The sequence below is a fragment of the Dendropsophus ebraccatus genome, chromosome 4 (genome assembly GCF_027789765.1).
Source record: "Dendropsophus ebraccatus isolate aDenEbr1 chromosome 4, aDenEbr1.pat, whole genome shotgun sequence".
Classification (NCBI taxonomy): Eukaryota; Metazoa; Chordata; class Amphibia; order Anura; family Hylidae; genus Dendropsophus; species Dendropsophus ebraccatus.
This window is the reverse complement of record NC_091457.1, coordinates 84,887,668-84,901,043: the sequence shown is the minus strand read 5'-3', so window position 1 is coordinate 84,901,043 and position 13,376 is coordinate 84,887,668. Positions and strand designations below refer to the sequence as shown.

The 13,376-nt window shown below is 40.3% G+C and overlaps 2 protein-coding genes across 6 annotated transcripts in view; one reads left to right on the top strand and one right to left on the bottom strand.

Annotated features, from left to right (window-relative positions):
• Positions 1-13,376, bottom strand: part of CEP89 (centrosomal protein 89) — a 108,972-nt gene that overhangs the window by 26,568 nt on the left and 69,028 nt on the right. Inside the window, exon 17 of one of the 5 annotated variants that reach the window (XM_069966184.1) lies at positions 12,461-12,514. The exons of 3 other annotated variants lie outside the window; for them this stretch is intronic. In XM_069966184.1, the coding sequence (XP_069822285.1) occupies positions 12,503-12,514 (12 nt within the window). In that variant the 3' untranslated portion in view covers positions 12,461-12,502. Of the gene's footprint in view, positions 1-12,013; positions 12,515-13,376 lie in introns of those variants that run through there. One more of the 5 variants, XM_069966183.1, reaches the window with a different exon arrangement.
• LOC138789763 (E3 ubiquitin-protein ligase RNF182-like) lies at positions 8,501-9,285 on the top strand. Its single transcript, XM_069968561.1, has one exon. It carries the CDS (start codon positions 8,517-8,519, stop codon positions 9,219-9,221), a length of 705 nt encoding a protein of 234 aa, XP_069824662.1. The 5' UTR covers positions 8,501-8,516; the 3' UTR covers positions 9,222-9,285.

Below are 13,376 nucleotides of genomic sequence, written 5' to 3'. Positions count from 1 at the left end.
CACACTATTTGTAGTCTAACTCCTCCCCTATTTTTGTCACATGTCCATAGGCCATCCAATCACTGCGTTTCATTGAGCCCCTATTAGGTCAATTGGTGTGGATTTGTTTATCCTATTGATATCCATAACAGGCAAATGAGACCCCTGAGAAAAAGTAGAGAATGAAACACATAGAGTCATAAGGATACAGATAGACTAAAGGCCCTATTATCGGCCGTATTTAGCCAATTATTGGCAGTTACGGACGATAATGGCTTGGTGTAATAGCTCCTGTAAAAAGGCAACAATCAGCCTCGACATGCACAATGTCAGCTGACGCCTGTCTTTCAACATGTTGAAAAAAACACAAGAATAATAGCTACGGTCTGCTGGCTGTTGCTTCGTGTAATAAGAGCAGCTGTGGCAGACCATCAATATCTCCTATGGGCTCCCTGCACCCCCCTCATCACTCGCTGTCGGCGCATGGACTCTCGGAAAAGTGTGAGCTGGGACAAAGAAAGTGCAACAAAATCTGCTATAAACATTGGTGGGTGTAGGCAAAAAGAACCATGTTCACATGATCCGATTTTGGAATGGCTTGAAGAGTATATTGATGGTGGCCGAATTAGTTTAGTGTGGTTTTGTAAATTACGTTGTTCTAAGGTTTATTGTTTCAACAAGTAACAAAAGGATATTTTAAAGTTTTCAATGCTTCAGTGACAGCAATAAAGGTAGTGAAAACCTGACTGAATACATTTTCAGATACATTACAACAAAGGTCAGGTTCTCTTTCCTTTTGTCTTTGTACAGTGACATTTTTCATATTTCTCCTACTGCTTCCATTCAGTAATTCTGAGTGTGGTATCCATAACTCTCTGAACTGTGCTTGTTTAATTACTTCATTAGAAAATGTTCTTTCTTTGAATCTCCTAAAAAGACACTTGAGCAGTTCCTTTTAAGACGTAGCCATTCCCCATAAGGGATGTGGTTAATAACAGGAGGATGGCATGATGTTACCAACAATATGGCATTTCCTGCATACTCCTTTCTATAGGGAGAAACCTCATTTTTGTTCCCTGAACCTGACGGACAAACATTCAAAAATACCACTTCAATACCTTCGCAGCTGGTGGTAAATTAAAGGCCATAGTCCTTTATGTTGAGATAATCAGAGAACTCATAAAACCATGAGGCTATGTTCACACATCGTATAAACAACGGCTGTTATTTGGCACTCACAACAATCGGACGTTTTTTTGAGTATCAGAAAACAGCAGTTGTTTTAAATGAAGCCTATGGACAATGGCGGAAATAATTGACATGATTATTTTGACAGCTGATCAACAGATTGGAGTCATAAAAATGATTCTCTTCCTCAAAGATATAGCATTCTTCTAGGCATGACACGACTATAATTTCAGGAGATGGGGAAAATTAGGCCCTCATACTCACTCCATGGATTTGTGGGATGATAGCTCAATAAGAATTCAGCTGCCATAACAATATATTTAATTAGTGGGACTGACAAATTTCTTCAAGAAATACCTCAGCCACATTATTGAAGGATTTTCCAATAGTTTTTTTTGTTGTTGTTGGAAAAGATTTGTTGGGTCTGATAGTAACGTTCGGTAAGTATGTATAACATCAGATAACATTTTATTGTTATACAAGGTGAAATCTAACAGAACAACCTCCCCCCTCTTGTCTGCATTGTAAATCAACAAGTCACTGTTGTTCTTCAATTCCAGCAAGGCTAGCCCTTTGCCTATCAGTTAAATTATTGTGGCAATTAACATTCAACCTAAAAAGTGGATTCCAAGCTGGTGAGATCTTTCTCTCTCTACCAGCTCTTAAAATCTATCCAGAGCCTTACATCATGAGGCTACTGGATAGAAACCTGGGCTGCTTGTATGGAATTGTATGGAACCATACACAGATATCATTGGATTCAGTCTCCAAAGGATGCTAAATCAAAGTGACTGATCACTGATGTGACATGTTTTTGGATGGGATACATGTCATGATTATCATAGAACATTGCATCCCAATCCATCACACAAAAATATTTTTTCACTGTTAGGCTGGGTTCACACTACGTATATTTCAGTCAGTATTGTGGTCCTTATATTGAAACCAAAACCAGGAGTGGATTAAAAACACAGAAATTATCTGTTCACACAATGTTGAAATTGAGTGGATGGCCGCCATATAACAGTAAATAACTGCCATTATTTCAATACAACAGCCGTTGTTTTAAAATAACAGCAAATATTTGCCATTAAATGGCGGCCATCCACTCAATTACAACATTATGTGAACAGATCCTTTCTGTGTTTTTAATCCACTCCTGGTTTTGGTTGCAATATGAGGACCACAATACTGATTGAAATATACGTAGTGTGAATCCAGCCTCAAAATTGTGAAAAATTTTTTATTGACATCAAGGAGAGAATCAAACATGTCGAAATCATAGGTAGAAGTAAAATGAAGACCCTTACTGAGAACATCCATTTGTGCTTCTGAAATCACATAGCAAGACAGATTACCGTATTTTTCGGACTATAAGGCGCACTTAAAATACTATGATTTTCTAAGAAATTGTAAGTGCGCCTTATAGTCCGGTGCGCCTTATATGTGGACCGGGACAGCTCCGGCCTCCATGGCACAGATAGACGCAGCGCAGCGCAGCGCTCCCTCACCTGGACTCCTGTGCTGTCCCGCTCTCTCCAGACGGGGCTGAGCGCTGCTGTGCTGAGGTGTCTGCATTCCGAAGGGGAGGGGGAGCACGAGTGGAGGCAGAGGGAAACTAAAGCCCCGTTCCCACTGAGGAAAGGTAGCGGAATTCCGAGACGGAATTGTCCGCCGCGGAATGCCGTGGCATTCCGCGGCGGACAATTCCGTCGCAGAATTCCGCTACCTTTCCTCAGTGGGAACGGGGCCTAAGGCCTATGCTGCGGCTCTGCGGTTAAGCTCGGCAAGGGTCCGGGGGAGACGATATTTGCAGGCAGGCTGTTCTGTCAGGCACTCTGTTACCTGTCAGATGAGGGAAGAGTACGGGCTGCCATGGGCTCCCTGCGTGTCCCTGCTGATGCTGTGTGTGACTGAGCAGTCTGCCACACCGCTCCGCCGCCGGCATATGAGCAGGAGGGAGGGGGAGCCGCAGGGACTCCGGCGCCATGTTGCTTTGACCGGGCAAAGGGGAGAGAGGCTTCCAGCTTCCTCCGCCAAACTTACACACTATAATGCGGTGCGCCTTATAGTCCGGTGCGCCTTATATATGAACCTAGATGGCTTAGCAGGCTAAAATTGGAGGTGCGCCTTATAGTCCGGTGCGCCTTATAGTCCGAAAAATACGGTAATCACTGAGGATCATTGTGTTGTGTTCTCTTCATGTATGGTCTTTCTGTGGTGCTTTCAGTCAGCTCTCCAACTCCGTTTTTTTGGCTTCCGGGATTTTTTTGTAGTCTTTTTAGATTAATTTGAGAACTGAGATCCCACAGTTGTACTCACTGTCGAGTAGGATTTCGAGGACACCCCTCTTTGGTCCTTAAAATCACAGAAACTCACATGCGGTTTGTCCCTTTTTTTTGTTATAACACCATTTTTTATTTTGTCTAGTTTTCAAAATAGACTGTGGTGTGTCACCATTTTGATTATTCTCAACATAGCCCTGGAAAATTTTTCACATGTATACTTCATTTCTTTGGCAGTCCAAGGTGCCTTTACAGAATTTAATATGTCTGAAGACTATGATTTCTTTTTCACATTTCAGATTGGTCTGTTTGCGTACTCACCCCCTTTCTTTTCTACCCACTGCTGTCACTACTATTGCACAGTAAACACAGGACTGTTTTTCACTAATTTTGCATCACATCACCCCAATATGTATACCCTACTAGCTGATGATGTAGCAGAGCTGACTTGCGCATGGTGTAGCTATGTGCTGCATAATGGGCATCTGTTTACCCAGGTGTAGGTTTAGAGCTCTGCTTGCTGACTCTGAATGAAAACATTCTAGTTCCATCCAGACTCTAAGAACATCTATAATACTTACAATATACAGAGCTGTAACACAAAGACGGGTACATATGCCTGCGTTAATTGACAGTAAGCAGAGATAGAACTATAACTTTTGATATTACAGAAACCTAAGGTCAGGAACACATGTAAGTCTATGGAAACAGCACTTTCACCAGCAGTTATCAGGTGCAGAGGAGGTCTCCAGGGGACTGGGTCAATAGACAACTAACCCCTCCCCCAGAGAGGAGAACACATGTCTTGTGTCTACAAGGGGAGGGGGGGGGGGGAGAGGGAGCAGCGCGTTGTCAGAGTGGACACAGGGAAGATGATTTTAGACGTCCAAAACGGGGAAATAGGAGGGAAAAAAAACAGGGAAAGGGTGCAAGGTTGTACATGTATATTAGACATAGGGTGGTATTAGGAAGTGGGATTGTTTAGAATATTGTTTTTGTTACCTGGATAACACTTTTTAAGTTTAACCCAACCATATCATTGAAGGGTTTTATTTCTTCTTGAATTGACTTCCTCTGCTAAAGATGTTAAATACACATGTTCATGTTTCACAATAGACATTAGCTTATTCAGCATTTAGATAAGGCTTCCTCCCTAAATGCTGTATCATACATTGTGGTGGGGAACTTTTTCAAATAAAATCCTCTAGGGACCATTTATTTCTCAATGTATTTAGTCAACATTTCTTTGTCCCACCACACTTTCAATTCTTTCACAGACAAATGTTTCAGTTTACAGATTAAGGTTTTGAAATCTAAGGAGCCGTTCTCACCTGTGGGATACAATTCTGTTTCAAACACCCCTCAAGCTTTAGCTTTAAGTCCGGCATAATTGCCCACATGCATTTGGCATACGCCTCCACTTTCCTTGCGAGACCTTCTCGTTCCTCTGTAATTGTCTCTTGGTTAGACATCATGTACTTTATAGTCGTACAAGCTGGTGTGCACAGCCAACTTCCAAGCTTAAGTCCATAAATCATTCTTGGTCAGCTCATCCGATCAGATAAGAAATATGTAGTGCAGCTTCTCGAGTAGTGCAAAATCACTTCTTTAATATTCCACAACAGAACAGAAGAAATAAATGACACTTGGTTGACACGTTTTACCTAAACTGCTTTGCTCACAACTTCCAGTGTCACATAATGAAAACCCCCTTATACCAATAACTGGGGAAATAGGTAAAAATGGCAAGCTCCTGCATAATATATCATACAGTGATTGGGAGTTGAGGGTTAAGAGACAACCCTTACCTTTATGCCCAATTAGGTAATATGAATTAAAGAGAAGGGGGTGGGGTGCGTGCTTGGGTGCTCCCTCTATGAACAAGAGAGCGTTGAAGGGCTCAACCAATCCATGTATTACCTGCATGGTCACACCATGTAACATGCCAAAATTGATGACAGGCCAGAACATGCAAACGCCAGAGTTTTTTCTAACATTATATAATCAGAAAAAAATAAATACAAAAAAATAAATAAGAGCGATGAAAGCATCCCATCTATGAAAACTAAACAGTCCTGTGGATTTAACAATAAAGGCGCTATGGCTCTTAGAAGGTAAGAAGGAAAAAATGAAAACGCAAAAATTAAAATAGGCCTGGTCCTTAAGGCCAAAATCAACTGTGTCCTTAAGGGGTTAAACATGCCTAGGATAAACTTCTATCCTACGATAATAAGAAAGGAAATACTAAAAGGGCAGACTAGGAGGACTAAGTGGTCTTTTTCTGCCAACAATCTTTTATGTTTCTAAAGAATAACATGACCGCATGGGATAAAACACCATAAATGCCTATACTAGTTTAAACTAAAATAGGAAACTTAATAAAATCGATAGTGTTTGAAAGTTTGCGCTAGTTTACCGACACAGCTACATGGCTTTGTCAGTACACCAGCACAAACTTTCAAAGTATCAAAGCTCCCAAAATTATAATTAATCATGATGCTGAGAGCTCCGAGGTCCAGTCTGCAGAACACCATCTGCGGAATTGTTCACTAGCCCTTATCTCTAGTTTGGATGAGGTTTGCAATTAAAATGACTCTGTACCCACAATCTGACCCCCCCCCCCAAACCACTTGTACTTTCGGATAGCTGCTTTTAATCCAAGAGCTGTCCTGCGGTCCTTTCGGCAGATAATGCAGTTATTTGCCCTAACATTGCACCCCCCCCCTCCGTCGCTCCTCCCCACCCTCTTCATCATTAGGAATGCTCCAGGCAGACTGCCTCCTATTCCCCACCTGTTTCAGCCCGGCACATGGGCTGAATCTTTAAGCACCTGTGCAGTGTTCAGCATGTACAAAATGTTCCAGTGCATTTCTAATGATGAAGAGGGTGGGGAGGAGGGATGGTGCAAAGTTAGGGCACAGATACTCCCATTTGGCACAGGCTTCAAACTTAAAAGTATTTTTTTTTAGGACAATAACTGCATCACCTGCCGAACGGACCCCAGGACAGATCTTGAATTAAAAGCAGCTATCCGAAGGTACAAGTGGTTTGGGGGGGGGGGCAGATTGTGGGTACAGAGTCGCTTTAACATTCCAAACCACTGATACTGTTAGATAGTTGTTAGGGCAAGGAGACATGTGGTGACTTTTACATATGTTTGTGCTTCCAGAACATGTTTTTATTCTCCAGTGTAAAGTGTCAAAAAAACTTTCCCAAGCCCTTGAAGTGCTGAGGGCGAAAATTCTTCCTTGTTCCTCTTCCATGCCTGCTTGATCAAAACTGAAAGCTGAGCCCCGACTGTCAATTATACAGAGACAGGGATGGGAGGGGGGGCGAGGAAGCAGTCCTGCTACCTGAACTTCAGAAGCTTGGGAAAGTCTTGCACTGAAATATAAAAGCATTTTTTTAAGTTCTGGAAGCACAGATGGATATAAGAAAGGTAAACTATGTCTTTACCCAACAGCCCCAGTTTCAACCACACCGCCCATTTCTTCTTCACCAATAGCTATGTGATGTTGCCATGATTACTGGCAACATTGCATGAGTATTGGTGACTGTATGGATGCTGCATTCGCTGAATTGGATTGCAACTAACAGATTTACTTCAACCTTTTGCTGAGAAGGGATTGGTGTCACTTAAAGGGGGTGTTCACCATTTTATTTTATTTTGAAATCAACAGGTGCCAGAGATTTGTAATTTACTTCTATTAAAAAATATTTCAGTACTTATCAGCTGCTGTATGTCCTGCAGGAAGTGGTGTATTCTCTCCAGTCTGACACAGCACTCTCTGCTGCAACCACTGTCTACGTCAGGAACTGTCCAGAACAGTAGCAAATCCTCATAGGAAACCTCTCCTGCTCTCCAGACTGAAAAGAATACCAATTCCTGCAGGACATATACTGGAATATTTTTTTAATAGAAGTAAATTGTAAATCTCTGGCATCATTTAATTTGAAAGCATTTTTTGTGAACAACACCTTTAAGAGTTGGAGCTAATTGAGTAAGAATTGAACTGGGAAATTAAAGAGAAAAAAAAAAAAAAAAGAAGAAGAAGAGGAGTGTAGCCCCATAGAGTAACACCCGACTATTGAGTGGTTCGCTGATATATATTATATATATAAATAAATAAATATATAAAAATAAATTTTCTGTCAAATTATATGCATTAAAGCAGTTTAAAAACCTACATTAAGAAGTAGGAACCTGGAGCAAGGTTCAACTGGAGCCTCCTAGTTCATAAATAATGTAAGAATTACAGATACACTTTAGAACAGCTGGGTACCATCCCTCATAGTCCATGTAATGGTTGGATCCACTGTCATTAAGGACAAGTGAGAGGCGGTCGAAGTGGTCTTCAGTGTTTAACCAGCAGTCAAGGGGGTAGTTTATAAACCCATAATACATAATGTTGCTTACTAAAGTGGATGAAAGAGGAAATTTACTGAAAAAATTATGCTTACATTTCTATCTATAAACAAAAAAATTTTATAGGGCAAACAACAAACAACTAAAATAACACAATCTTATATAAATATAAATTTAACCAGTATCTGTCATTAGGAATCTTCACCCGAATGCAGCAACATCAGAAAACTATCATGGCTGCATCCATAGTTACGAGACCAGGCTAAGATTCCTAATGACAAGTACCCTTTAAAATGAATAACAAATTACTGACAAAAAAAAAATATTGCCTGTTATTGCGTCCAATGCCATCACTTAAATCTTCCATACTTTCATTGCTGCCAACAGAGGCCACGGATGTGATGACATGGATGCATGCGTGCTGGATGGAACAAGGATAAAAGAGGTGAGCAACTTTTTTTGTTTCATCACAATAACAGGTTGTAATATTTATTTTTAAATTCTATAGTAAAGGTCTTACTAAAATTAGATATAAATGTTTAGTTTTTCCTTTGTGACCACTCCTAAAAGCATGCCAGAAACTCCCCAGAAGTCACTGGTTCCTTATATGTCAACAAAACGTGTTATCAAATATTGAAAACACAGTAACATTTATATAATATTTGATTCTATTTCCAGCTTCTCTGCAACAATAAACAATGAGCACGGAGGAAATGCTAACAGCTGATGAGCTGGAGTGTAAGATATGTTACCAGAGGTTCAACACTCATAGTCGTAAGCCCAAGATCCTAGACTGCCTTCACCGAGTTTGTGCAAGATGTCTATCCAAGATCCTCAATATCGGAGGAGGTGCTTCATGTATCAGCTGCCCTTTCTGTCGCAATGAGACTGAACTTCAGGAAGAGGAGATTGCAGGCCTCCCAGATGACACAAATATCTTGTCAAAGCTGGTAGAAAAAGCAATGTGCAAATCTGACAGCAACGAAGTGGTCTTAACACCAAAAAACCTTGCATCTTCAAGTCCTTCTCATGGATCTTCCAACTGCCTAGTTATCACTATCATGGAAGTACAAAGGGACTCTACTAGGACTCTAAGTCAAAATACTATCTCAGACTACTATGCAGAACACAGTCTTGACTCTGTCTCCATAAGTTCTCATGCCCAAATAGACCATGACCTATTCTCCAAACTGTGCAACCATGTTCCCCGGATACTAGTTTGGCTCCTTGGCTTTTTTTACTTTGGTTCGTTACCTCTTGGGATCTATCTGCTAGTGATTCAGAAAGTGACGCTTGGGATTGTTTGTGTTAGCCTTGTCCCATCTAGTTTAACAGTGTGTCTAGTCTATGGCTTCTGCCAGTGCCTGTGCCAAGGTATGTGTGACTGCTCCTCAAGAAGTTGACAAATGTTGCAAGAGACATCCTCACTGTATCAGTAAACCAGTAGACTTAGGTAATGGATTTTCTCAGTATAACACTCAAGTTTTGTTACTCAGCTAACACTTTATATATATGATGTATTATGAGGTCAACATGGATGTAAGTGAATCTACAACACAGTAAAAGTCAATCTTGTCATCTGGATATGGTTTGTTTCTGTAAAACTGTACAAGAAAATCTAAGTAAATATCTAGGACAAGGGTGAAGTATGTTTAGAAGAACTTTCTAAGCAATGGATATATTATTTCTGGGTTAAAGTACATAAATTAAGCAAATGTAAAGAAAAACTATGACTCAAAAGACACACTTTGGCACCAGGAATACCATGCGATTCCCCATCTGATTCTTCCTTTCTCTGTCATTAAACAGATCTGTCAGCTACAATTCCAAACTGCTAACACTTTAAGATTGCAGATAGGTCAAGAAGACACATGGTACCTTTCATATATACATCTGTGCTTTCAGAACAAAGGAAAACGCTTTTACTCTATAGTACAAAGAGTCAAAAAGGGATTCTATAAGCTTTCGAAGTGCACCAGGCTGTAACACCTCCTTAGGCTGCATTGACACATCCAGCTACCAGCCGTGTCTACAGAGGTAGCTTTACATCAGGGAAAACATAGTTTGAATCAGGCACACAAGGTTGAGAGAGGGGGGGCAACTAGTTATCTAGGCGGCGAGCTGCCCATGACTAGTCACCGTTCTCTGCCTGTCAGCGCGCTCTGCAGGGATAACTGTCAGGCAGAGAGATCCGTTAGTGACCTCTCTGCCTTTCAATCATCCCTGCACTGCGCACCGACGGGCAGGGAGCCATGAATAGGCACGGACAGCTCTCTGTCCAGATGACTAGTTGCTGCCCCTCTCTCGACCTTGAGCGCCGGAATAAAATTTTCCCCCATGTAAAGCTACCGCCGCAGACAGGTTTGGTAGCCTCAGGGAGCTGCACAGTAGCTCTATACTGTGCAGCTGGGAACCATATCAGCACAATCATTCCGATATGTTTCCATTTAAAGCTTGGCAGCTGATGGGTTAAGTAGGCAGTGGCTAAATTCTTGCAGCGGAATGAAAATCCACAGCGAGAATGCAGAGCCATAGGCCATAACTGTAGTGAGTGTCGCAGAGGATTTTACTGTGAAATTCACATCGTGAAATCCTCAAAGCTGTACGTGTGAAATTAGGCTTGAGATGGTGACAAAGTAGTAACCACAGGTGTAATATCTGACAATTTCAGGATACAAAAGGAATCGCTTGTTGAACTGTTAGTTTTATTATTTATCTTTAACATTTAAATTTTGATTAGAGATGAGCGAACCTGGAGCATGCTCGAGTCCATCCGAACCCGAACTTTCGGCATTTGATTAGCGGTGGCTGCTGAACTTGGATAAAGCCCTAAGGCTATGTGGAAAACATGGATATAGTCATTGGCTGTATCCATGTTTTCCAGACAACCTTAGAGCTTTATCCAAGTTCAGCAGCCCCAGCTAATCAAATGCTGAAAGTTCGGGTTCGGATCGACTCGAACCCGAACCCGATTCGCTCATCTCGAATTTTGATGCATTAGTGTTGATACATTTCTACTGATTACAGCCAAAACAAAAACTAGCTCCGACTCTACAGCCCTGGTGACAGGTCACTTCTTTTTGTGTAGTTCAGCCCTGAAGCCCATATTAAAGTCAGAGACAGCTGTGGTGCTGCAATCAACACAGGTGCATCTTTGGCTGTCCAGGCATGATGGGAATTGAAGTTTTGAAACAGCTGAGGGCCGAAGCTTCCCTATCCCAGTCTTACAGAGAAGCCACAAAAAATACCATACCGTAAGCAATTACTGTACGAAATTGCTTCAGACTTTAGGCTGCAGCAGAAAACGAACAAATCTTCAGTATGTTAGAGATGCGGATTGTGTCGTGGATCCACGTACTAGTAGCAGTGGTGGCGGAGAAGGGTCAAGCCCAGAGAAGCACAGAAATGGGTACTCTGCACTGAGTTGCAAATAAAGTAGTTTTTATTTGAATAGGTGGTAAAGCAGGTATAAAATAATGTTTCGGTCTATACAAATTCATCAGACTCTGCAAAAGAAGTATATAAAAGAAGTATATAAAGAGCAATGTTGTCAGCATAGTGTTGGCAAGCACTAGCATAGTATACAGAGACATCATATATAATTACAAAAGACAAGACAAAATAACACAAAGGGCTATATACATGTATATGTATGCATAAACATCTATGACAAAAGAATTTTCATGAAATAACACAGGTAACATATAACAGTAAATGAAAACATGAAAATGAAAACATGAAAATTCTTTTGTCAGATATTTATGCATACAGGTACGTGTATATAGCCCTTTGTGTTATTTTGCCTTGTCTTTTGTAATTATATATATATATATATATATATATATATATATATATATATATATATATATATATATATATGTATATTGTCTCTGTATACTATGCTAGTGCTTGCCAACACTATGCTGGCAACATTGCTCTTTATATACTATCTTTTGCAGAGTCTAAAGAAGGTCGTATAGAATGAAACGTTATTTCATATCTGCTTTACCACCTATGCAAATAAAAACTAATTTAATTGCAACTCAGTGCGGAGTACCTATTTCCATGCAAAATGTGGATTCCTACGTGCTGAAAGGTTTTTACAAAAATAAATATAAACACAGTTTTTAGGTGCTTTCAGTCATGAGAAATATTTCTGCAATACCCAACTGAACTGGACTTACAACCCACTTTCACCCCACTGCACAGAGACAACTGCAATTAAAATCTACAAACATAACTCTCCCCTTTTTATCCATAGTAAATGCAGAGAAGTTAAAATCCACATCTTCTCTCTTTAGAACCTGGCCTTTGATTTGTTAGTGCCTTCTGCTCTTCTTAAAGGGGAAAAAAGCATTTTTATCCATTATCAACATAAAGCCTATGATCTTTAATGGTGTAATCATCTTAAGGACCCTTATGCTCTGACGAAATAGATTTTACTAGCTTATTTAATTTTTTGTATCAAAGCTGTATCCAATATGAGATGACTTCACTGAAGAGTATGGTTAATGAGGATCCTGTAGAGAAGTAATTAATGTAGGGAACGGGTTTACTCCAACCTCAGGTACTTCACTGCCAATTATAAAAGACTCTTCAACAGAGGCTGATGAAAAGACGACATTAAAGTGTTGACACTGACCAGCTCCACGAAAAGCGGACGTCTCTCTCTCTGCTGAACACTTTAGCGGATGTACTAAATGTAAATGAAAAGAACCTAATAAGTAATTAAAGGTCTTATTTTGCCTTAATGGTTCTCTTGCCTTGATATAAGAGACAAGAAGTGACACTTGTTATATCAATTTTATTCATATAACTCCTTTCATAAAGTAGTCTCTCAATGGAGAGGGCCCAACTCTACCTTTGAAGTAACGTGCCAAACATGACAAAGTATCTATCTATCTATCTATCTATCTATCTATCTATCTCCAAAGAAGCAGTAGCACTCCGAAATGGCAAAAACAGTGAGAAATGTATTCACATACTAAGTACAAAAACAACTGTTTTTGCACTTGGGATGTGAATAAATTTCTCACCATTTTTGTCATTTTGGAGTGCTACTGCTTCTTTGGATATATATTGCCTGTTTGGCGGCTCCCTGGCATGCATGCTGGCACCATTTTTTTCATATTTTTCCGTGAACTCTTTTTGTTTCCTATCTATCTATCTCACCCATTTCATGACCTGAAGTTGTCATTGGCCTGCCTGATATGCACATTTTCTAGATGTTTCATCAGTGACAGGTGACAAGAAGAACCTATACTTTAGTAAAAATCAGTTGTGCTGCATGATATGGTTAGTACAACATTCTATGCTAGCACTTGACACTTTTTGGATCAGATAATTTTTTTTTATTGGGAAAATATTTTAGTTTCATGCAACACATAGAAAAGTATATATTTCCCCCCAAATAGCACCACTTTTCTTCTTGTTGGCTCTACAGTTGATAGAAAGTCACTACTATTAAAGAAGCACTCCCCCAACATTTTTCTTGCTCCCCCCCCCCTTTCAGGCTTGCCCATATACTCCTGCATACCTCCTAAAGATCGGTTTCCCAT